Genomic DNA, 26,296 nt, shown 5'->3' with positions numbered 1-26,296 from the left:
TGTTTGAGTTCTCTGTAGATTCTGGATATTAGCCCTTTTTCAGATGGGTAGATTGCAGAAATTTTCTCCCATTCTGTAGGTTGCCTGTTCACTCTGATGGTAGTTTCTTTTGCTGTGCAGAAGCTTGTTAGTTTAATTAGATCCCATTTGTCTATTTTGGCTTTTGTTGCCATTGCTTTTGGTGTTTTAGTCATGAAGTCCTTGCCCATGCCTGTATCCTGAATGGTATTGCCTAAGTTTTCCTCTAGGGTTTTTATAGTTTCAGGTCTAACATTTAAGTCTTTAATCCATCTTGAATTAATTTTTGTATAAGGTGTAAGGAAGGGATCCAGTTTCAGCTTTCTATGTATGGCTAGCCAGTTTTCCCAGCACCATTTATTAAATAGGGAATCCTTTCCTCATTTCTTGTTTTTGTCAGGTTTGTCAAAGATCAGATGGTTGTAGATGTGTGGTGTTATTTCTGAGGCCTCTGTTCTGTTCCATTGGTCTATCTCTCTGTTTTGGTATCAGTACCATGCTGTTTTGGTTACTGTAGTCTTGTAGTATAGTTTGAAGTCAGGTAGTGTGATGCCTCCAGCTTTGTTCTTTTTGCTTAGGATTGTCTTGGCAATGTGGGCTCTTTTTTGGTTCCATATGAAATTTAAAGTAGTTTTTTCCAATTCTGTGAAGAAAGTCATTGGTAGCTTGATGGGGATGGCATTGAATCTATAAATTACTTTGGGCACTATGGCCATTTTCATGCTATTGATTCCTTCTATCCATGAGCATGGAATATTCTTCCATTTTTTTGTGTCCTCTTTTATTTCGTTGCACAGTGGTTTGTAGTTCTCCCTGAAGAGGTCCATCACATCCCTTGTAAGTTGGATTCCTAGGTATTTTATTCTCTTTGTAGCCATTGTGAATGGGAGTTCACTCATGATTTGGCTCTCTGTCTGTTAATGGTGTATAGGAATGCTTGTGATTTTTGCACATTGCTTTTGTATCCTGAGACTTTGCTGAAGTTGCTTATCAGCTTAAGGAGATTTTGGGCTGAGACAATGGTGTTTTCTAAATATACAACCATGTCATCTGCCAACAGGGACAATTTGACTTCCTCGTTTCCTAATCGAATACCCTTTATTTCTTTCTCTTTCCTGATTGCCCTGGCCAGAACTTCCAACACCATGTTGAATAGGAGTGGTGAGAGAGGGCATCCCTGTCTTGTGCCACTTCTCAAAGGGAAAGCTTCCAGTTTTTGCCCATTCAGTATGATATTGGCTGTGGGTTTGTCATACATAGCTCCTATTATTTTGAGATACGTTCCATCAATACCTAGTTTATTGAGAGTTTTTAGCGTGAAGGGCTGTTGAATTTTGTCGAAGGCCTTTTCTGCATCTATTGAGATAATCATGTGGTTTTTGTTGTTGGTTCTGTTTATATGCTGGATTACATTTATTGATTGCATATGTTGAACCAGCCTTGCATCCCAGGGATGAAGCCAACTTGATCATGGTGGATAAGTTTTTTGATGTGCTGCTGGATTCAGTTTGCCAGTATTTTATTGAGGATTTTCACATCAATGTTCATCAGGGATATTGGTCTAAAACTCTCTTTTTTTGTTGTGTCTCTGCCAGGCTTTGGTATCAGGATGACGCTGGCCTCATAAAATGACTTAGGAAGGATTCCCTCTTTTTCTATTGATTGGAATAGTTTCAGAAAGAATGGTAACAGCTCCTCTTCGTACCTCTGGTAGAATTTGGCTGTGAATCCTTCTGGTCCTGGACTTTTTTTGGTTGGTAGGCTATTAATTATTGCCTCAATTGCAGAGCCTGTTATTGGTCTATTCAGAGATTCAGCTTCTTCCTGGTTTCGTCTTGGGAGGGTGTATGTGTCCAGGAATTTATCCATTTCTTCTAGATTTTCTAGTTTATTTGTGTAGAGGTGTTTATAGTATTCTCTGATGGTAGTTTTTATTTCTGTGGGATCGGTGGTGATATCCCCTTTATCATTTTTTATTGCATCTATTTGATTTTTCTCTCTTTTCTTCTTTATTAATCTTGCTAGCCGTCTATCAATTTTGTTGATCTTTTCAAAAAACCAGCTCCTAGATTCATTGATTTCTGAAGGGTTTTTTGTGTTTCTGTCTCTTTCAGTTCTGCTCTGATCTTAGTTATTTCTTGCCTTCTGCTAGCTTTTGAATTTGTTTGCTCTTGCTTCTCTAGTTCTTTTAGTTGTGATGTTAGGGTGTCAATTTTGGATCTTTCCTGCTTTCTCTTGTGGGCCTTTAGTGCTATAAATTTCAATCTACACACTACTTTAAATGTGTCCCAGTTCTTTCAGTTTTAATATCTTTTTGTGTACTGCAATGAAGGTTTATTTATTTATTTATTTATTTATTTTGAGACGGAGTCTCGCTCTGTCACCCAGGCTGGAGTGCAGTGGCGTTATCTTGGCTCACTGCAAGCTCTGCCTCCCGGGTTCACACCATTGTCCTGCCTCAGCCTCCCGAGTAGCTGGGACTACAGGCATCTGCCACCAAGCCCGGCTAATTTTTTTGTATTTTTAGTAGAGACAGGGTTTCACCGTGTTAGCCAGGATGGTCTTGATCTCCTGAACTCGTGATCTGCCCGCCTCTGCCTCCCAAAGTGCTGGGATTACAGGCATCAGCCACCGTGCCCGGCCTCAAGGAAGGTTTTTTACAGAGTGCAGCGTGGTCTTCTCTTGCACTGCCTAAGCTCAGAATGTAAAAATGAGAGAGAAGACATAAGTGAGCTTTGTTCACTCTGTGTCAGGGAATGAGAATTGAATCCGTGTAACTGCATTTGCCCAAAAGAGTGGGTATGAGCTGTGCCAGGTGACAGCAGCCAGTTTCAGCCTTCAGACCATGATGGGCTGTGCAGCTCGGAGTGCAGACCTCAGAAGCTTCTCACACCGTAGCCTTGTTTAACTTTGTTGCTGGTTATAGGGAAACTATTAGCAAGACTTTGAATAATGGGGAACATAGTGTCACCAACAGAAGAAGACAAAAGTAAATTTTTAGAAATGGACAGACGAGTCTCATCCCATTCAAATTCACATTGGTTAGAATTTCATTTCCTTCTAAATTAAACTGGATTTTCAAATTTTGTGAATGTTATACAAGATAATTTAGGTACTTTAGAATTTGTTAGAATTAAGGGGGAAATTTGGCTTTTTAGAAATAATTCATATCAGTTCAAAGGTTACCAGTTTTTGTTGTTTTTTAAAATAATTGACCATGTTTTAGGTGATATTTTCACAGATGTTTCAGTTGATTTTTTTTTTTCACAGAGGACGATAGAGAGCTATGTGGATAAACGAATGGGTACAATGTATGGCCCTCCTGCGGGCAAGAAGATGACTGTTTTTATTGATGATGTGAATATGCCAATAATCAATGAGTGGGGAGATCAGGTATCATCATTCTATTGTGCATTTTATTTCTTTAATTTGGTATTGATTTATTCTTAGAAGAGTTTTTCAAATTTTAAGTTTTTACTTTTTCAAGATATAATTTCTGAATTCCAGTAAAGTTCTTTCTTTGGAAACACTCAAGGAGTTAGGCTCCGGGGATGGAAAGGAATGATGCTTTAATTCTGAAAGTTGTCTTTCGTAGGTTACGAATGAGATAGTGCGACAGCTGATGGAACAAAATGGATTCTATAATCTAGAGAAGCCTGGGGAGTTCACCAGCATCGTGGACATCCAGTTTTTGGCAGCCATGATCCATCCTGGTGGTGGACGCAATGACATACCCCAAAGACTCAAGAGGCAGTTCTCTATATTTAATTGCACGTTGCCCTCTGAAGCTTCTGTGGACAAGATCTTTGGTAAAGATCAAGAGATGTGGGGTGGGAGGGTGAGGAAGAACACCTGCTTGGGTTCCTTTCTGAAAATCTTCACCCAAGACCCACACAGAAAGAGCACTGGGTGGCTCCTTGGTCTACAGCCTCCATCACTCTCAAGCAGTGTATTTCATTTCCTATAGGGATTGATTCTAGGTGTTTCCTGATTTGGATGACTTGGTAGAGCTTTTCCATTTATGGTTTTCTTTAACTGTTTCTAACTTCTTAAGCAAGGAGGTTTAACATTAAATGAACATGGAAATGAAATGGTTTCCCCATACGTGAGATTGTTTCCTCATGGTCACATAGTTTTGAGGTCTGGATTGCTATGTTCCATGTCAAAAGTTTATGTAGCTTATACTTTAACCAACCCATAGAATGATTTTGGCCAAAGAAATAATGGCACCCAGAGCGCAGATTAGACACGGTCTGAAATTCAGAGTAATTTACTGGATTCTAAGAAGTTATTGATTAAATATGTAGTATTTCATAGATAATTTAGCTGAACAATCACTAGCCAAATAAGTAAGCACATATGCCTACCCGAGTAATGATTATGCACTTGTGACTTATTTGTGCAGAAAAGAGTGTAAAGGTTTGAACACATTTAGGTTAAGTATTTTACAATTTCTGAAGCTGCTATTGAGAAAAAGCTCATCAGGATTACCCTAATTAATTTCTGGCAAACGAAAATGTCATCTGGGTGCCCCAGGCTAGTGAAGTATGGCAGTAATCTCCCTTCAGTCACAGCAGTGAGCAAGGTCTGGAAACCAACAGACATTGGAATTATCTAAGCTTGGGAAAAGAAACATGGACCAGAAAAAATGACTGTTATCATTTTTAATTATTCCTTATTGCCTGGAAAATTTTACATAAAAAGTAAATGAAAGTATTTTATAATGCATGGAAAGGCAATGACAAAAACTAGAAACCTTAGAGGACTTATAAAAACTTTTTTCTTATCTTATTATAAGGTAACTTCATGCATTTATCATTGTTACCCATTCAATAATATTGAAGTGGTGCAACCAGAGTCTTCGGCAGTATTTCTTAATCAGTTTTTCAGTGTTTTGAACTTATTTTCTTAAACTTGTATCTATTTTTTGTTATACTGTATTTGAAAAAACAAGAGAACATTAACATACTTTTCTTTTATATGTGATTATATATTAAAATGTATAATGACATTTTTGCAAACCCTATGCTATAATGCTTTTCATTTTCATTTAATTTATTTGAATGGCTAATCAAAATGCTGTAATTTCCCCCTTTTCAGGTGTGATTGGAGTAGGCCACTACTGTACTCAGAGGGGTTTCTCAGAAGAAGTGAGAGATTCTGTGACAAAATTGGTGCCTCTGACACGCCGACTATGGCAGATGACCAAGATTAAAATGCTTCCTACCCCTGCGAAATTCCATTATGTGTTTAACCTACGAGATCTTTCTCGGGTCTGGCAGGGAATGCTGAACACTACTTCAGAGGTCATCAAGGAACCAAATGTAAGTGACACTGAAGAAAGAAAAACAAATAACATTGCTATTAATGATATATTCTAAATATTTTTATTGATTTATTTTTTACTTGAACTGTGAACATATTTTGGAATGTTTCAGCATGGGTATTCTTTACTGATTTTAAACTAACATAATGAAATAAGTAAATTATGTCAGAAAATGTCAGTCAATGATAAATTCCAATTAAATTAGGTTTGTGTTTTAAGAACATCATATACACAATTATTCTTTAATGAAAAGAATAAAAGAAACAATTGATTTATTTTCCCAGTTCTAGTATGAGAAGAAGATACGTTTCTTATACTAAATAATGGAAACAATCACTGTGGATTTTACTATATAATAGTCTTCATATTTTAAGCTTGACATTTTAACTTAAAAAGTAATTATCTTTATAATAAATATTCAAAATTAATAAACCCATTTTGTTGATAATCATCCATGATTTTTCTTTTCCATGTAACTGGATGCACTAAAAGAATTATGTACATTGGTAAAATTGAGGAGAGGCAGCAGCTTACAAAGTTCATTTAATAGAAAAATGATGATTTGTACACACACTTGAATATGACATTTCCCAGTGTTATAAGAATTTCCCTCAAACTAAGAATGCTGTGTGAAAATCCAGTATGCTTTTGTTCCAAAGCGTAGCCTATGTGCCCAGGCTAAGACAGGGTTGGCCTCTGTTTGAGCCTTTCTAGAGCTAAAGAAGTAATTAAGCAAATGGGTTTTAGGGGACTTCTCCATATAAACACACAGAGACAGTTGAATTATCAACAAAACTGTTCATTAAGCACAAGTGTTGATTACTAAAAAAACTCACCTCTGTCCAGATGCTTGCAATATAGGTAACCAAACTTGCTGATTCTTTTTTTTTAAAAAAATTATTTGTTGATTTATTTTTAACTTTTGTTTTAGGTTTGGGGGTACACGTGAAGGTTTGTTCCGTAGGTAAACATGTGTCATGGGGGCTTATTGTACAGATTATTTCATCACCCAGGTATTAATCCCAGTACGCAATAGTTATCTTTTCTGCTCCTCTCCCTCCTCTCACCTTCCACCCTCAGGTAGACCCCAGTGTCTGTCATTTCTGTCTTTGTGTTCATGAGTTCTCATCATTTAGCTCCCACTTATAAGTGAGAACATGTGGTGTATTAGTCCGTTTTCATACTGCTATAAAAACTGCTGGAGACTGGGTAATTTATTAAGAAAATAGGTTTAATTGACTCACAGTTCAGCATGTCTGGGGAGGCCTCAGGAAACTTAACAATCATGGTGGAAAACGAAGAGGAAGCAAGGCACCTTCTTCACAAGATGGCAAGACGGAGAAGTGTGGAGCAAAAGGGGAAGAGCCTCTTATAAAACCGTAAGATCTTGTGAGAACTCACTCACTATCAGGAGAACACCATGGGGGAAACAGCCCCTATGATTCAGTTACCTCCTTGTGGTCTCTCCCTTGACATGTGGGGATTATGAGGATTACAATTCCAGATGAGATTTGGGTGGGGACATATCATGCAGTATTTGGTTTTCTATTCCTGCATTAGTTTGCCAAGGATAATGGCCTCCAGCTCCATCCATGTTCCCATGAAAGACAGGATCTCATTCTTTTTTATGGCTGCATAGTATTCCATGGTGTGTAGGTCACACATTTTCTTTATCCAGTCTGCCATTGATGAGCATTTAGGTTGATTCTATGTCTATGCTATTGTGAATAGTGCTGCAATGAACATTCACGTGCATGTGCATAGTAGAATGATTTATATTCCTCTGGGTATATACACCCTGTAATGGGATTTCTGGGTCAAATGGTAGTTCTGCTTTTAGGTCTTTGAGGAATCACCATAGTGCATTCCACAATGCTTGAACTAATTTACACTCCCACCAATAGCATATATGTGTTCTCTTTTCTCTGCAACCTTGCCAGCATCTGTTATTTTTGACTTTTTAATAATAGTCTTTCTGACTGATGTGATATTGTATCTCATTGCAGTTTTGATTTGCATTTCTCTAATGATGAGTGATGTTGAGCTTCTTTTCATATGTTTCTTGGCCACATGTATGTCTTCTTTTGAGAAGTGTCTGTTAATGATGTTTTGGGGAAAACTCACTTTCCTTCCTACAGAGAAGTGAGAGTCAGTTTAGCAGCGTGAATATTTTAACTTGATTTTTTTCCCTCAAAGTTATTTACAAGTTAATGGAATTGTTGAAGTCAGTTTTCAAAGATTACTATTGAAATAGCCATTTTTGATGCTTATTTTAAATCAGCACAAACAATTCTAACAATTGATGTTATCATAAACTTTTGTCTTAACTGAATCATTGAATATACTTCATTGAACTCCTTTTATATTCAGGCAACCAGATAGCATTCTATCATTAGTAATGCAATGGCTTAAAAATCTGTAACCTGAAAAATGTTACGAAGCTAAGAAATTTCCACCAGTCTTTCATATCAAATAATGAGCTTACACATACATTTGTTATTCTTGCTTACATACATTTGTTATTCTTGCTATATAAACAGGAGTATTGAGCAATTAATTTCCTCAACTTTCAGTTAACCTTGGACCTTGGATTATCCGGATTAGGTGCTTGCTTTTTTTGTTCAGATAATCCCGTTTTTGCCACAAATTTTATTCACTTTGTGTTAAGTGAATACACCTTTGTAATTTTTCAGTTGTATACGTGAGAGTTGTTCATATTCTGTATCTTATGTTATACTCTGGCCACATGAATGTAGATGTCTTATTAAAAAGACTAATTTATTACAAACTGAAGACTTTTACGTAGAATATTAGTTTGTTGATTGGTCAGAGCAATTTTCAATATTATTGTTGGAGGATTTTTTCTTCTTACTTCAGAGACTGCAAATAAATAGACTACTTTCTATTTAATATACTTGAATGAGGCCAATTTGAAGTGAAGTTGAGCATATTTGAACCCTGACTTTTTAAAATGTTGCATCTTAAATCAGGAAGGATAATACTCTACAGTACTGTCAACCTGAATTCCCAATTATGGCATAACAGGAATTACTAACACATTTTAATTATACTTTCAACAGGATCTGTTAAAGCTGTGGAAGCATGAGTGTAAACGTGTTATAGCTGACCGTTTCACAGTGTCCAGTGATGTGACCTGGTTTGATAAGGCTTTAGTAAGTTTGGTAGAGGAGGAGTTTGGTGAAGAGAAAAAACTTTTGGTGGATTGTGGAATTGACACATATTTTGTGGATTTCTTGAGAGATGCACCTGAAGCTGCAGGTAAACTATTGAAGTGGAATTTGGAATTCCCCAAAAGGTGTTCCCTAAAGGGAAATCTGAAGACAGAAGATTCAGTTGATGGATGTTGAGTTTCTTTCTAGTAAACTTTATTGATACAAGCCTGAGACACAGTAGATGCTCAATAAAACTAGGATGAGTGAATTAATGCATTATCATGGAGTTTAAAGATGAACTAGTTTATGCATATCACGCTTGGATATTAAAGTAGAGTTGGGGGGCAGGATTCGGTAGGAGAGCGTGCACAGGACTTGTAGTCTGGCAGACAGAGGTGAGTTTGAGGAAGGAATCCACCACACATTAGTTAGCTGGGCATCTCGGCACTCTCTTGAACCTCATTCATAAAAATGAAAGTATTACTATGTGCATCACATGCACCGTGGGGAGTCCATGAAATGTTATCTGTAGAATGGCTTGGGCAGTCTATGGCCTGTAGTCACTGCTAAATGAAAGGCAGCAAATATAATGATACTTATTATTATTCAGGTCATCCTGAATGTTGAAAATAAAAAGGAAAACTTCCAATTGTATGAGAGGGTCATTAAATGTAATTGGAATGAGATGGCTGATGTGGGGCAAGCTTTTGTGATTATGGTTCCAGGGGAAATTGAGATATATGACTTTTCTTATGAAAAGAGGCAGTGCTCCACTTTTTTTCCCCTCAGAAGTAACTAGGCTTAGTTAAAAATATTTTTCTTTCATTTAACCTCTTCTAATACTGAGGATGGATTTTAAGTTAATTAGCAGATTTTTAAAAGCATGTTTAAAAACATGCTATGTATATTTTTTAAATGATTGGAAATGACTAGGCAGTGCTTCTCTAGATTTTATAACTGTAAATGTGAACTATCAAAAGTTTCTGAGTGACAATTGCAAAATAATGTTTATTTCTGGAGATGCAATTGGAATGATGCTTCTACAGAAAGAAGCTGACACATTTTATTTTAATCAGGTCAAACACATACAAAAATACTGTAAGAGTAAGGGCATCTTACAAGGTAATTAAAATGTATGTAATTTATTCCTGTAATTCAGAAGGATAAATAATCAGATTATGATTTTCAAGGACCAAAGCACAACTGCTGCATTTTGGGGGCCGGGGGAGGGTCTAGAGACAAATGCATAACCTTTTGTGTCATTGAAACACTATTTCTCAAAGCTTGATTTGGGCATTTATGAGAATTGTGACTACTGGAATTTGATTAGTGAGAGCTTTGCAGATAGGTCAATCTTAATGATTGTGTTAAATCAATCTCATTTGTTATAAAAAGATTAACATACTATTATGTTAGGACACAGTCAATTGAAAATAATTATGTACTATAAGGTTAGAAAGACCCACTCATTCTTCTTGTACCCAGTGAAATTCTAAGTTGTTATTGGTATATTTAACTAATGTGTCCCTTTTTTCCCTGTTACTAATGTTAATTGATTGTGAATTTATAGGTGCCCAATTTAGCTTTTTCTTGGGCATTATCCCTTTTTTTTTTTTGAAACAGAGTCTCACTCTGTTTCCCAGGCTGGATGCAGGCTTAGCTTATGGCAACCTCGGCCTCCTGGCGATTCTCCTGCCTCAGCCTCCCGAGTAGCTGGGACTACAGGCACACACCAGCAGGCCTAGCTAATTTCTGTAATTTTAGTAGAGATGGGGTTTCACCATGTTGGTCAGGCTGGTCTTGAACTCCTGACCTCAAGTGATCTGCCCACCTTGGCCTCTGCTTTGTAGTTAACACTGGAAAAGTGTTAAGCTGGTATATTATATGTTTCTAATTTTTTAAAAAAGTATATTGATTTTAATACATCTTGCCCTAGTGAAATAATCGAATATGCTTATTCATTTTGGAAATTATTTTTCTATTTCTCTCAACCCTCCACCCCATATTCTAATTCACTTCTATTTTTACCACTGACCTGAGATTCATGAATTATAAAAATTTCCTGAGTAAATGCAATAACCTTTTTCTTTTTATTCTTATCAAACAGTTTTGTAATTCTTGACCTCCCTTGCTGATTCTGACATTCAGCACTTGACCATTAAGCTAATATATCTGGGAGGACCTTTGAAATGGCAACAATCAGTTGTGGGTTCAAATTCAATTCAATGACGATAACATTATTTGAAATTGACTCTTGCTGGATAGGAAACAACAAAGACTGCATATGATCACAAAAATCCTAACGCTTCTATTGTTGTCTTCTGTTTTTGCAAAATACACACTATGGCATTTACCTTAAAATGAATGTTATTCAGTGTTAGGTTGTAGAGCTTTGAGTGTATTAATTTAGATTGAAGTAAAATGCAGGTATTTGCAGAAACTTAACTGATTCTTATTTCCCACCAAAGGTGAAACATCTGAAGAGGCTGATGCTGAAACAACTAAAATTTATGAGCCAATTGAATCTTTTAGTCACCTAAAAGAGCGTCTGAATATGTTCCTGCAGCTCTATAATGAGAGCATCCGTGGCGCCGGCATGGACATGGTGTTCTTTGCAGATGCCATGGTTCACTTAGTCAAGGTACAGTAGCCACTCTGAGTAGTGCCTTGTGGAGGTGACAGACATTTGGCTTCACACCGTGGTCCTCTCCCTCTTTTATTTTCATTTCCTAGGAGAATCTTCAGTTTAAAATTAGACTCCATGCTATATTCCAATTTAATTTCTAAGCTGAATGCAACATGTCGCACCTTATAGACTTTAAATAAGAGCCTGTGTACTTTAAATGTGTGATGTGATAATTTTATTCAGTGTTTCTATATGGCTTCCAGCTCAGTGCTTTCACCACGGAGGATGAATATGGTTGACATCTGAGTTCAGAGCACAGGCAAAGTCTACATCTTTTTGTATCATGCAAAGAATATCCTATAAAAAAATAGTACATAAGCCTTGAGGACATTATGTTATGTGGAGTAAGCCAGACTCAGAAGGGTAAATACTGTATAATTCTACTCATATAAATCCCCAGTGTAGCCAAAATCAGAGACAAAAAGTAGAATGGAGAATTCCAGGGTTGGGTGGAGAGACAATTGGGGAGTTAGTGTTAAATGGGTTCAGAGTTTTAGTTTTGCAAGATGAAAAGCATTGTGGAGATCAGTGGTGCTGATAGTTGCACAACAATGTAAATGTACTTAATGATATTGAACAATATACTTAGTGGTTACAGTGGTAAATTTTAGATTATGTGTATTTTACCACGATTAGAAACAATAATTTAAAAATAGTGTATAAACAGTTGACTTTGAGATGAAAATTCTGTTAGAATGAAATCCACCAGGAAAGTATAATTTCTATTCTAGTTTGTCATATGAGAAGGGGTTCCCAGCCCCGGGGCCGCAGACCAGTATGTTTCTGTGGCCTGTTAGGAACAGGGCTGCACAGCAGGAGGTGAGCAGCAGGTGAACATGCAAAGCCAAGTTCTGCCTCCAGTGGCATTAGATTTTCATAGGAGCCCAAACCCTATTGTGAATGCTCATGTGAAGGATCTAGTTGCACGCTCCTTATGAGAATGGAATGCCTGATGATCTGTCACTGTCTCCCATCACCCTCAGATGGGACCATCTAGTTGTAGGAAAACAAGCTCAGGGCACCCACTGATTCTACATTATGGCGAGCTATATAATTATTTCATAGTATATTACAATGTAATAATAATAGAAATCAAGTGCACAATAAATGTAATGCGCTTGAATCATTCCAAAACCATCACTCAGCCCCGTCCCATCCATGGAAAAATTGTCTTCCACAATACTGGTCCCTGGTGCCAAGAAGGTTAGGGACTGCTGATATGAGTCATTACTGTATCCATTTTTAGGACAGTTGATCCTCAAAGGTTGGAAGTAGAATATATTATTTTGTTTGAAAACTTATGTGACTTAATTTATCTACAGTGCAAGAAAATGCCATTTAAAAATCCATTGTTGATATTCTCACTTTGTTGATATCAACTACTTTTCCGGACTACATCCTTTTAGTTAGAAAGAAAATGATTCGACATTGTCTTCCATGATTTAGGTTCCACCGTGAGGAACCACTGCACAATTACAAATTGTCACCTCTAAAAATTACTGAATCTACAAATGGAGGGGGCTTTAGAGGTTATCTAGTCAACCATTCCTCTGAAAATAGGGATTACCTGCTCCTTTTCCCTGCAAGAAAGAAAAGCATTTCTGCAAGGCTGGAGTAAGTCAGAGAGAGGGAGGAAGACAGAGAGGCTGCTCAGGAGCTGGGTCTCCCCAGCACGAGGGCACTTGGCTTGGCAACTCTGTGGATTCTCAGAATCTGAGACATCTGTACCCAATTATGAGCTCAAATATTCTTCCAAAGCCAACTATAAATAACATTTTGAAATTCGCTCTTAATTTATAGTTGATTAAGAGTTGTTTCAGGAAGAATAAACATTCTGTCATTTTTAATAATTAAAAGGAAGAAAAAGGAAAGGAAAATATATTTTCCAAATGAGTATTACCAAAGGCAATTTCATGACAAGTAGCCTGCCTGCTGGAGACAGAATCTGATTGACCTGGGATTTCATAGCTCAAGTTGAAGATGCAGTTATTTATGTTAAGTGTCGTGCTTGAGCAAGTTCACTAGAACTGCCGTTTTCTCCGTGATTCGCAGCCCAGATGATGAGTGAGGAGGCTTTCTTGAAACACTTTGGGTGTGATGTTGGAGGTGTGAATGCCTCGGTGCTGGGGCCTCGCTGGTGTTTTCTCTCACTCTCTGCCTCTTGTCTGTCTGCTCTGGAATTGGCTGAAGAATCCGTGACTAGAGTTTTTGAGCTAAAATGTTGCATTCCTCTCCACTTCCCGGCTGGCCCTGTCTTCTCTCATTTTCTGTGCACAGCGCATCCACGCTCTGTGTCATGCTGCTGTGAGCCTTGAAATACGTGGCCTAGTTACAAGGCACGATAGAAGCCAAGAGTAAGAATTGCAGACAAAAACTGCAGCAAAACAGGATATGATATGAGACCAAGCCTATTTCTTAGTTCCTTTCTTAGTTAGAAACTCAATTTTCTTTCAATACAGTGTATCTGTGTGATACCTCTTTTGTCTCTTTGGTGAAAGTTCAAACCATGGTGTATATGGTTTTGCATGATCTAGTTCCTGCTTACCAGCCAGCCTCCCGAGTCATGCTCTGCCTGGTGTGTGATCCAGAACAACGGGCTGCTTATGGGTAAACAAATCATGATCCTGGAGCGCCTCCCCCATGTGTATTCCCCACCCATATACTACCTTGTGGAAAGTTTATCTGTGTGTTTGTCTCCCTATCAGAAGACTAGGCTCTAGGAGGGTGGGTTCCCGTCTTAGTGACCTCAGTCTTGACAGGATGGACCACTGCTGAGAACCACACAGAGAATCTGGATACATTGTCTGGAATTTAATCAAGTCCCCCAAATAAGCCCTAAACAATCCTTTGCTGCCTTATATCCTGATATTTCCGTACCTCATACTGAAGTTCTCACCCCAGGGGGCACTTCAGGCCTTTTGCTAATTCTGAGATACTGTGTGTCTCACTCCTTCTTAAAAGGCAGCTCAGCTCATGCCTGGCACACCACCTTCTTTGTGTGATGTACTTCTAGTCATCCAAGTCAAAGTCCAGCTCTGCACCTAAGACATACCTCACCCAGGCGGGGATGTTTCCCCAGCATTCTTTTCTCTGGTTGCCATCACTCCTGTCTCTGTGCCAGTGCTCACCATGGCTCATGACCCCAGCCTCTGTCCCCTGTTCCAGCGTGAGCTCCTGAGGGGCAGGGTGGACATTATTCATTTTTGAGTACTTGCTGATGAAATTAAAAACGCATATCTCCACCTCACAATCTGTATATAACAGGACAAAATAGCCCTATTTGAGGGTCTCACTGGATTTAACTAGATTATGAGGTTTTGAGTCTGCTTTGCAAGCCTTCTCTGTTCATGTATCTGTTCCTTTGTCAGATATGTTTTGAGGGTTTACCATGTGTTTTAATGTAAGACCTTGGCCCAGTTCCAAGTAAAGGTTTTGGGATGAAGATTCCTTAATACCTAATTAACAACATCTTGATATATCTACCCACATCAAAGGAAATGATGATGGTTGAAAAGTGGCAACCAAGGAAAGACACAGAATGTTCTAGTGTGGCTTCCAGTAGCTCCTTACCCACCGTCTGTGCCTCTTGAAGCTGTGTCAGGGGAAGATCTGAAGAGGCATGTGTGACCACCTCCACCCACAATGACTTTGGCGAGAACCACATAGAGGGGACAAGCAGGAGGCTGGAAAAACAGGGCATATGCACCTACCAGTCCTGCAGGTTCTCAGGTCCACATAGAGATGGAAAATATGTTCTCCTTTTCCCAAGGTTCACACTAAACTGGGGAAAGTAATTCAAAACCAGGCATATTTTCAACAGGAATAGAACGCACTGCAGCTAGTGAGGGAATTCTGAGAAAGGATGTTTAACAAAACCTTGGCAGAATGCAGAGCCCCAGTGACTACAGGAAGCTTCCCTGGCTGTGGAGAAGTGACCCCTTCCAGTCCCTGCCCAGCCTCTATCATTCTTCTAAGAAAGATGGACATCGCAGTGATACCCCTAGGCTCAAAATGCAGTTAGGAGGGAAAGAGAAACAGTTCTCGCATAAGGTATAAAGAACATCAAGGGGAATTCTATTCCCATCTCTCCTAGGTAGGTTTGGAAGACTGATGGTGTAACTAGTCCATTCAACACCAATAAAGCCAAATAAACATGGACTTCTGCCACAAGGGGGCTGTGGAATAGTCTTGGGCTATTGAACAGCGTGAAGTGGCCCCCCTGACCCATCTATAATCACTTATTATAGATACCTTAGGTATCACTGTCTTTGCCAAGTAATAGGAGGGTGTTTATGCTCATTTTCTTTCTTTTTAAAATTCCAACATCTATACCACATGTATTAGTTCTTTTCATGCTGCTGATAAAGACATACCCAAGACTGGGAAGAAAAAGGTTTAATTGGACTTATAGTTCCACATGGCTGGAGAGGCCTCAGAATCATGGTGGGAGGCGAAAGGCACTTCTTACATGGCAGCGGCAAGACAAAAAATGAGGAAGATGCAAAAGCGAAAACCCCTGATAAAACCATCAGATCTCATGAGACTTAGTCACTACCACAGGAACACTGTCGGGGAAGCCGTCCCCTTGATTCAATTATCTCCCACCAGGTCCCCAGCACAACACGTGGGAATTATGGGAGTACAATTCAAGATCAGATTTGAGTTGAGACACAGCCAAACCATATCACCTCATTTTGGGGGTTTTTCTTCCCTTCAATTTAAATTTGAACACTTTTCAAATGTGGAGGATATTCTCATCAACCACGATGCCCTGTATGCCAAGGGTAGACATTGTTCTGACATTTCTGTTCTCCTTCCTATCATACACTATTAGGTCAGACCAACTAACAGGAATCCTCAAAGCCCCCTTTAGATAGATATCTCCTTTAAAAGCCAGAGCAAGCACGGTCTGGGCTGTGTGTTGACTTTTCTGCCCTGGTGTCCTCCTACTTCCTAAAGGCACACCCCACGGTTCCCACCCTGTCTGATGCAGCCCAACACTGTTCTATTTCAGAAATGCCCTCATTCCTTCAACCAGTGTGTCTCCAGTCTGATCTTGAGACACCTATATCTTCCAAAATAATAATTAGGCCTTATTCATATATTGAATAAATAGGAAAAATAGAACATTTACATGTTGAAAGATACATACTTTTTCTGTTCCATATTACAGATCTCTCGTGTCATTCGTACTCCTCGGGGAAATGCCCTCCTGGTCGGGGTGGGCGGATCAGGAAAGCAGAGCCTGACGAGGTTGGCTTCATTCATTGCTGGCTACGTTTCCTTCCAGATCACTCTGACGAGGTGACAAGCTTTTACTTTAACAAACCTAACATGGATTTTGATAAAAGGTGCTCAGAGGCCACCTGAAGTTCAAATGCATTTCTCTTACATATAAAGAGTCACAGTCATTTTCCTTCTTGAATGTTAACTTATCATCTTCCCCTGTCAACCTTTATCATAGATCATAAACATTTCACCGTCATAATTTGCTTTTGAAATATTTCAAACTCTCACTTAGTAGCCACCTCCCTACTTTTATGTTATATATGATAGTGTATTACATGCACTTCTTTTGGTGAATTTCAGAAGACAGTTGTCCCTATTGAGTGTTAATTCAGATTTCAAGAATGTTAATACAATGGAAAAATAGATGAAGATTTTATATTGGTTTACTCATTCCAACATTTCAAAATAGTTATTGAACACTGCCTATGTGTCAAGCTGTGGCTAGGTGAGCAAGGTGAATCTAGCCATATCATCAGGGATTTTGTAGCAACTCAAATGGACAGACAACTAAGCAACCCAACCCACCCAATAAGGTGTGATTCATAGGCACCATCTATGATAAGGAAATACATGCGGACCAAATCCTATTGAAGCTTGAGGGAGGAGCTCCTAACCTAGTCTAGGGGATGATTAGAAAAGACTTCCTGGAGAAAGTGATTAAACTGAAACCTCAATATGAGGAAGACTGAGAGCAGAAGAGCAGTTAAGTGTGTTCAAGGCAGAAGAATCAGCACAGGTGAAGTCAGTCCTGGAAGAAGTTAAATACTGCAGAGTGTACAGTGTAGAGTGACAAGTGGGAATGGAAGAGAAATGGAGGCCTTTAAAGTGATAATAAAAAGTCAGACTTCATCCCAGAGCAATAGGAAACCATTGATGAGTTGCCCCTAGGGAGGACATGTCAGGTACATTTTATGTACAGAAAATAGAAGGAACTAAAATGGAATAGTTATAAGGCTGTCTCGGGTCTGGGCAAGCCATGATGCTGTCATGAGTGGCAGCAGTGAGAATGGAGAATAGAGAGTGGAAATGGAAAAGATCATCAGGAAGTTGGAGCTTCAGGGCTTGGTGCATCCTGGTTTCTGGCTTGGGAAGCTATCTAGATGGTGCTGCTTCTTATCAAGACAAGGAACCCCAGGGGAGTTGACCACAGATGTGGGTGTAGTGCAGGGAGAAAACATAATTAGCACATGAAAAGTGAACATGAAGAGATAAACAGAGGTGATTTGGAGAGGTGAAACAGAATTTCAGGATTAACCAAGATAAGGTTAGAACCAGGAGACCAGTTTGGGAAGTTAGGTTGGGCTGAAAATCATTTGACGTTAATTTCTAGGTGTAGGAGCAAGAAGTCAGGCACTGATAAGCAGAACATGCTGCTGACCTGTCTCGTTGAGGGAGGCCATAGATACCTGCTAGGATGAAGGCTGAAAGTTACTAAGCATTGGGTTTGGAGATTCAAATATTTAAGCTGTTGTTACACTCTGTGTTTTGTCTGACCTATAGGGTTCTTCTTGGAGAATAAATCCAAAGATTACTGTTTTATTCAAGTACTGGGACAGAGAGAAATAATTCTAGTTACCTTGCATATGATTCTTCTAGTTTTTGGTTAGAAATCAAGCTACATAAAAGGCAACCTGCACAGGAAAGGGATTGGACTCAAATTTTTGTTCCGAACATTTGTATAAAACCTTGTAGTTTTCAAAGCACTTTTATATGCATGAGCTAATTTGATCTTCAAAAAAACCTTGTGAGTTAGTAGGACAGATAGCAGTAGCCCATCTTGCAGCTGAAGCTCAGAGAGGCTATGGCTTGCCCAACATCTCTGATCTATCTGGGAATTGATTGTAGGATTTCTGGTTTCTAGTCTTGTGTGACTTTTACTGCACCACAATGCCACATCCAGTATACCCAACCACCACTCTCACTGTGGCAGACTAGTTCCTCTGCATGTCACACTGGGAATGATCCACTACTGATGAGACGAAGGGCCAGGGTCTTTCTTTCCTTTTCATAGCTTTCAAGATGTTGTCAAACTTCTAAAGGCTTTGTATAGCCATGTGGCTAAGGCTGAGATGCAAGAGACTCTCATTTGGGAAGCACAACTATTTGTTGGTGTCTTAGGCCATATTATTTGAGGCAATGGGCCCTTGAGATCCAAGAGATTGGGTTGAAAATTTCCCCCATATCACAAGAAGCTGGGTGAGATGTTTTCCTCTTTTCTTTCTTTCTTTTTCTCTTTCTTTCTTTCTTTCTTTCTTTCTTTCTTTCTTTCTTTCTTTCTTTCTTTTCTTTCTTTCTTTCCTTCCTTCCTTCCTTCCTTCCTTCTTTCTTTCTTCTCTCTCTCCCTCACTTTCTCTCCCCTCTCTCCCTCCTTTCCTTCCTTCCTTCCTTCCTTCCTTCTCTCTTTCGTTCTTTCTAGAGGCTGCATCTTCTAATTGTTTTCTGATCTCTCGGATCTCACTTCTTTAGGTGTCTTCTAGAAGTATTTGTTTTCTGATCTCTCAGATCTCACTTCTCTAGGTGTCTTTTAGAAGTATTTGTTTTCTGATCTCTTGGATCTCACTTCTTTAGGTGTCTTCTAGAAGTATTGATGCATAGTTGTGATATTTCCAATTCTAGGGTGTAGGTTACAGAAGTTGGAAAAAGGTAGAGTTAAATATTCACTAGTTTTTAAAAAATCAGATGGCTCTTTTCTCTTGCACCCTGAATTCTGAGTTTATTTCATGACTAAAGTGCAAATAATAATTTAGTAAGTCTGAGTCTCCAGAATTGGGATAATTTTATTTATACTTTTGGCATAATGTAGCACTCCACAGTGGGAACTCTCTAATATTTCCTGATTGTAGGTTCACTTCCACCTAAAGATTGCTTTGGGTAATTAGAGAACCTTCAGACTGGGATATTTCACACTGTAGTCTAGTACAGTGTACTGATTGCTCAGAAAACAAGCTTATTTATGTATAATACAAACATGCAATGATGATAATGGTGTTGGGGGATGAGGCAGGCACTGTTTATAACAGGGCATCTCACTCACCCTGTATAACCAAAGTTTGCATTTATTTATTTTAGTTTAATTTATGAGTTGTCATCTCAAATACCAATTGCCAATCAAATATCAATAATTGAATTTGACTTTTATCGTCAAAAAATTTTCAGAAAGATACATTTTGAAATGTAATGACATTTGGTTGTGATAAAAATTCTATTTTTGTTCCAGGTTGACTTTTCAGTATAGTCTTTTATGTAGAAACATTAATTAATTATAATGTTTTATGAAATGTGGATTTTTAAAAATTAACCAGTAACATTCATATAGAATACATACGTATACGATGGAACAAAATCAGCATTTTTTTGTTAGCTAAATGGTATAATGCATTGTTACACGGTTCTTTCCCTCTCATGAAAATATTTTAGCTAATGACAAAATGAAAATATTTCTTTAGATCCTACAACACATCAAATCTGATGGAAGATCTGAAGGTTTTGTATCGAACAGCTGGTCAGCAAGGCAAAGGAATCACTTTTATTTTCACAGACAATGAGATTAAAGATGAGTCATTTTTGGAATATATGAACAATGTTTTATCATCAGGTGAGGTAGGAGCTCATTTATTCTTTATGTGTTTTATCCCTTCAGATTTCCTCCAGCTTAGAGCTCTACATGTTTTCTTCCGTTAGTGGTGTGAATAAGTGCTATTGGGGATGGGTATTAAGTGATCAGTATGAAGGATGGGTTTTTCTATTGGGTTTTTGAAGAATAAAACTCTCCATCAAAATTTGGAGCTAAGCATTTAAAACATCAGTGAATGTTCCAATAACAAATGAAAAAAACAGAAGAGCGAAGTTAGAAAGAAAGCTAATTAGATTTTTGGCATGTCCATTTACTCCTTTCCGGGGCTACAACTTTGCAGTTAATAGTAGAATCATTTATTTATTTTAAAATGTGGTGTATTTCATCTTGAAAACTTTCAATTAGTTTTCTGTAGGTGAGTTCAAGAACACAAATGGAGAAAAGACATTCTGTGTATTAAGCTCTACATTTTGATCTATTTTCCTATGTGTGTACTGAATTTGCATGCCTGTACTTCTTTTTAAGGTCTCTAACCTATTTGCTCGAGATGAAATTGATGAAATTAATAGCGACCTGGCATCAGTCATGAAAAAAGAATTCCCCAGGTGCCTTCCTACCAATGAGAACCTGCACGACTACTTCATGAGTCGGGTCCGACAGAACCTTCATATTGTGCTCTGCTTCTCGCCAGTGGGGGAGAAATTTCGAAACAGAGCTTTGAAGTTCCCTGCCCTAATTTCAGGATGCACAATTGACTGGTTCAGCCGATGGCCCAAAGATGCTTTAGTTGCTGGTTAGTATGGAAATGTTTATGCCAGGGCATAACATGTGTTCAAGGATTCTAGTTCTTTCAGGGATGCTTGAAGGCTCTGCCTCAGCTGGATCTCCAGGCAGGCTCCAGGATGTCATGGGAAGACACAGAAGTTTAATCTCATGGACAGCATTTGTGTTCTTTTTAAGTAGGTTTGTCAGCCCAAGAGTAGTTAAAGCCAAGTATCTCTTGGACATTTCCTTCTCAAGGCTGCAATGCTGAGAATCAAAGAGGAAAACATCATCCAGCAATTCTCTGCTGGTTTCTGTCCGTGACAAAAGATGTTAACCAGCATGGTCTCTGACTGGACCCTTTGCTGCTTCTGCTTCTTTCTGATCTTCCATGCCATGGACCATTAGTGCTTCCTTACTTTGCAAATGAAACTGGAACATAAAAGTAGTAGAGGAGAGGTTAGAGAGCATACATTTAGCTTTTTGTTTTTTTTTTTTTTGAAAGCTTTTGGTGAGAAATTGTCTGTTTATATTTTAAAAGAAACAGATACCCAGGTCTCATCCCTATTACATCAGAACATCAGGAGAACCCTGATTCAGGACAGTAGTTTTCAAATTTTTAAAAATGTTTTATGCAGAAGAGCCTTATTTTCCAGTAATACCTTACAAGTAGTCCTAGTAGATAAAACAGTGAAAAGTAGATGGGGGTTGCCGGAGGAAGCATTCTGGAGTCTCATCCTCTTACTCCCCACTTCTACTGCCCTCACCATTGCCTCTACAGCTCTGTGGTACCCCATCTGAGAATGACTGATTAACCCATCTCTTGCTCTTTAGAGAAGGAGAAACTGAGGAGCGTGAAGTTGAGGGTTGCCATAGGTGGAAAAAGTTAGTGGGATCAGTACTGAGACTGAAACCTATGTTGTCTGTCTGTCTGTCTGTCTGTCTGTCTGTCTATCTATCTATCTGTATTTCTCTCTCTATTATCTATCTAAATATCTATTAATTATCTATCCATCCATCCATTATCTATCCATCTATCTTTATCTGTCTATTATCTATCCATCCATCTATCCATCATCTATTTATTGATTATCTATCAATTACCTATTCTTAAATTCTTACCTACTGGGGAAGTTTTATTCTCAGCGCTTCACTATTGACAGTAGTGGTTTTCCAATCTGTGGCTTTTAAACACAGAATATTTTAACATGTTTGTGATATAAATTTACAGCACAGTTCTGTCTTTTGTCTTAGAAGTTTGAGAAAAGGCCAGTGATTTAAAATTTAAAGTCCCATAAAAATGTAAATATAACTGGAGGTAAGATTTGAAAAAAAAAAAACCAAAAAAGAATGTAGCTCTTAATACAAAAAGTCACTGATGAAAGGAAGGAAATTAATAAAAAGAACAAAAGACCTTAAAAAAAAGATTTTAAAACTCAAGTAGGATATACATGCAGAGCACAGATCAAGAGTATTTCAGAGCTACGTTAAAGTTTATTATGAAATACAGTTATCAATATGCAAGTACTTCATAAAATGCTCTGTAAGGTATTAACAATAGAAATAACAATTTCAGGTGACAGATACTATAATATGCCAAATTAAGATGATTTACATATGAAGCTCTTTTTGTTAAGTTCCTATTTCAGTCACCTCTTCTTTTGTAGACAAAGGTCTTATTGATCCCTCCTTTGTTAATTTCTCATTGTCCCATTCTTTTAAATCTTATCACACCAACACAAACCAAGATTACATGGAGGGCAGAGAAACTTTCCTTTCTTTATCCTCAGTTGCTAGCAAATATCCCAACCTTCATGCATTAATCTGTTTGTTCATTTATTCAGAACGTACATATTGAGCTTCATGATGTTATTGGACAGACTCAAGACAAGACAGACTTGTCAACAGACACAAGACAGATTGAATTCTGTACTCCAGAGTCTCTCCCCAGGAAAGCTCATCCACAGCCTCCTTTATAATACGTGCCATCAATTTTTTCTCCAGTCTAGTCTGTCTCCTGGCTTGAAATCTGTGTACTCAACTGCCTGCCTGGTCCATTCTTATGGATGCTTCACGAATTTCTTAAACTGAAAATGTCTGAAACTCAAATTGTCTCCCCCTTTCAGGAAGGGCCATTATCGCTCATCAGACTAGGCAACCTGAGACCCCTTTGTCATCAACACCTCCCCTTTTCTCCAACTCTCAAGTCTTGTCCATCACCAAGTCATCTCCCTTTCACTGACATCCTAGGCCAAGCTATCATTGCTGCTCACCTGGAAAACCCAAATAGCTTTCTAATGATCTCTTCAACTCTTTCACCTGTCCCCCATCCATCTCACATTGCAGACAGAATAACGGTAAAAACACAAATACAGTTGCATTTATTTCTGCTTAAAACCTCCATGTCTTCCTATTGTTCTTAGGAAAAAACACAACCTTTAGCAGGCCTTCGTGCTGGGAAGAGCTGACCCTACCTACCTCCCCAGGCTCTCCTGAGGTCCCTTTTCTTTCCTGCTCTGTTTTCCTGGATCCTTGAATATGCTCTTTTTTTTTTTTTCCCCAGTTGTGTTCCATGCAATGCTCTCCTCCTCCCATTTCTCCCCACCCACTCCTCCTTTGTCTGGATAATGCTGGCTCAGCTAAATGTCATCTCTTCAGGAAAATCTTCCTTTGCTTCCCTCCGTTTCCCCCCTAAGCCAGGTCCTCTGTTATCCATTCCATAGCACTCTGTGCTTTTTCTTCTTGGGATTAACCACAGTGTGTAATTTATGTACCTCGTTGTGTTATTTATTTGATGAATGCTTACTAGACTAAAAACTAAATTAATGTCTTACTAGACTAAAAACTCCCGTGAGTTCAAGAACTACACATCCTTTGTTCACAATTTCAGCAGCTACTGGTGTTTGATACTTATGACGTTGAATGAATGGATCAGACTGTAGAAATTCATCATCTTTCCATAATATGGCCTTGATCACTTGCAGTCTTTCTCTAGTTCAACTTTGGATATACCTCTTTTCCCTCTGAACATGCTTTAATCATCCTTATCCTTTCACACTAGTCCCTCTACCAAGAATATTCTTCTCCATCTTTTTTATTTATTCAGTCTCCAAGGCTTAATCAAGATACATCACATCCTTCAATCCTCCTTTGTTCTCTTTGGAATATTTGAAATTTTCCCATTTTCTTGGACCTCCTATATCTATAACACTTATGCTTTACATAATTTACCTGCACATTTAAATCTTTTTAAACCTTTTGATAACCAGTAATTTTTGTGGTTATAGCTCCAATTTAGTCTATTTACAGCCTGCACACTACATAAATGTTTAATACTATGCTAGTCATAGTAATGGATAAAAGAACTAAAAGACATAAGACATGGTTTCTTTCTTCAATAAATAGAAAATCTTGTTGGGAAAATCAATGTCTCCACACCCAATACTAACCTGCCTAATGTTATCCTGAAAGAATACAATCTGTGAGTATTAGAAGTACTTAGACACTTAGGGATTTCAGTGTTATTTATTCTTTTTAGAAAATTAGCAACAAGGTTTCTAGAAAAACTGTTATTTTAGTTGCCTTAAGGATATTGATTCTGAATTAAATTATTACCTCCAGCTGCATCTAGAAAGAAATATATCATTCGTTTGTGTTAGCATTTCGTTTAGATCATAAGAAATATTTCCAATAAAATAAAAGTATTACATTATTATGTGTTTTTCTAATTTAAAGAAGCCCCTAGGGCTGATACTGGATTTTGTAGTAATTTTAATAACTTCTAAATACCTTTGGAAAAAAAGTGAGTTTTTTATATGTATGAATTTAAATGGACTGAATCTGTTGATGAATCATTTAAAGAAAAATATGCTTTATGTTGTAAAATCCCTGGAGGTAGCCCCAAAACTGGCATTACTGCCTTGGTGATGGGATATTGAAGATGTCAGAAGGGTTTTCTGGCCTCTTGACTGAATCTCAGCAGGCACGGGTCACTCTAAGAGGGAGTGTTCTGCTTCTTTCTGTAACCTTTCCTGCACCAGAGATCCTGGGTCTGTGGAAAAATATACTTAGAATCCCTCCTGATTTTATTCTCTTTGACTTTTTGGAGAGACAAAAGGACAATTTGCTACGTAAAGAATAAGGTCACCATTATTGATACTGTTTGTTCAGATAAGAAGGAAGAAAATCATTACATGATAAATACAAGGAAGATTTCAGAAAGCGGGCACTTCCCCGAGAATATCCCATAATGCCAAATAAAGCGTTTAGCATCATGCCTGGCACATGGTGGACATCGCAGCCATTGTGGTTAACACCTACACAAAATGTATCATAAGTATGAATTGTTGTATGGTTCCAGTACCTAGACTTGAACTTCTTAGAGTTTAAACCGTTCTTTGTACTGGTTGGCTAACTTATATGAGAAAATGTGACTTAATTATTGCCTTTTGGTATATGGTAAACTGTTTTTGTAACGAAGCTGATGAATTGTCTCTATTATTTACATAAATGTAAATACAGCCCCACAATAACAGCCTTAAGAACTTAATTTAGTGATTGGGTACTGATGGTGATAAGTACTATTTGTATGTCTTTGCCTTTTTAAGCCTTGCTTACTTGATTCATTTCTCTCCCATTTTATTGACCATATTTCTCTTTACAATACTTATATACATAGGTTGTTTCTTCTGAGATACATAGAAATGGTTGTGATAATTTTAACCGTATTTTGTGTGATGCTTGTAGATTCCTTGGGGTTGAGACCAAGTTTCACGTTCCTCTTTCATTCCATGGCACCCGTCGCAGTGGTGGCTCCGCAACAGGCATTCAGTGTACATGGTGATTGATGAGCCTATTCCCATAGCAGGGAAGGCTGTCTTAGAATTGGTCCCCAATTTGGCACTGTGGGGAAGGTAAAGGTCTCCAACAGGATACTTTTTACCCAAACATTCTAAAAGAATACTGTAAATAAGAACTGACCACAAATGACCAGCTGCCACATTTAAGAACAAGATGACTCCAGCATAAAAAAATTTAGTGATGAGCGTTTCCACATGCCAAATGCAGTCAGAGCCAGGGTGGACTAAGGGTGTGATAGGTTCTGAGTGACAAAATAAATGGCATTGTTAAATATGAGTACGAGGTGGGCACTGATTTCTGAGTTATTTGTACCATTTGTCCTGATGTAAACCATAAAACAGGTTGGCTGCTGACCAGAACCTGCAGCTGTGTAGAAGAGATGTCTCTGCACAAGCACCAGGCAACAAAGAGTGATGATAGGCTTAAAGTGTTTTTATAGTTTTATATGTACAACAGAAAATAAAATTGTTGATGTTATAGGACTGGGGCCAAAAATGCTGACACAGATCTACCTAGCTGGGGCTACAAAAATGGTTTGCATTCCTAAGAAATGTCTAAGTTTTAGAAATAAACAGTTAACTTTTAAAAGGGTAACTTACATACATATT

At 38.2% G+C, this 26,296-nt stretch overlaps 1 protein-coding gene across 1 annotated transcript in view; it reads left to right on the top strand.

Annotated features, from left to right (window-relative positions):
• DNAH5 (dynein axonemal heavy chain 5) overlaps positions 1-26,296 on the top strand; it is a 332,345-nt gene that overhangs the window by 220,348 nt on the left and 85,701 nt on the right. The window contains exons 48-55 of the mRNA XM_008975442.5: positions 3,289-3,411; positions 3,614-3,827; positions 5,119-5,342; positions 8,425-8,623; positions 10,986-11,158; positions 16,377-16,507; positions 19,939-20,092; positions 20,592-20,859. Of these exons, the coding sequence (XP_008973690.3) occupies positions 3,289-3,411; positions 3,614-3,827; positions 5,119-5,342; positions 8,425-8,623; positions 10,986-11,158; positions 16,377-16,507; positions 19,939-20,092; positions 20,592-20,859 (1,486 nt within the window). The remainder of the gene's footprint in view (positions 1-3,288; positions 3,412-3,613; positions 3,828-5,118; positions 5,343-8,424; positions 8,624-10,985; positions 11,159-16,376; positions 16,508-19,938; positions 20,093-20,591; positions 20,860-26,296) is intronic.

This window comes from Pan paniscus, chromosome 4 (assembly GCF_029289425.2).
Source record: "Pan paniscus chromosome 4, NHGRI_mPanPan1-v2.0_pri, whole genome shotgun sequence".
NCBI classification, from domain to species: Eukaryota; Metazoa; Chordata; class Mammalia; order Primates; family Hominidae; genus Pan; species Pan paniscus.
This window is presented reverse-complemented; position numbering and strand designations above follow the sequence as displayed.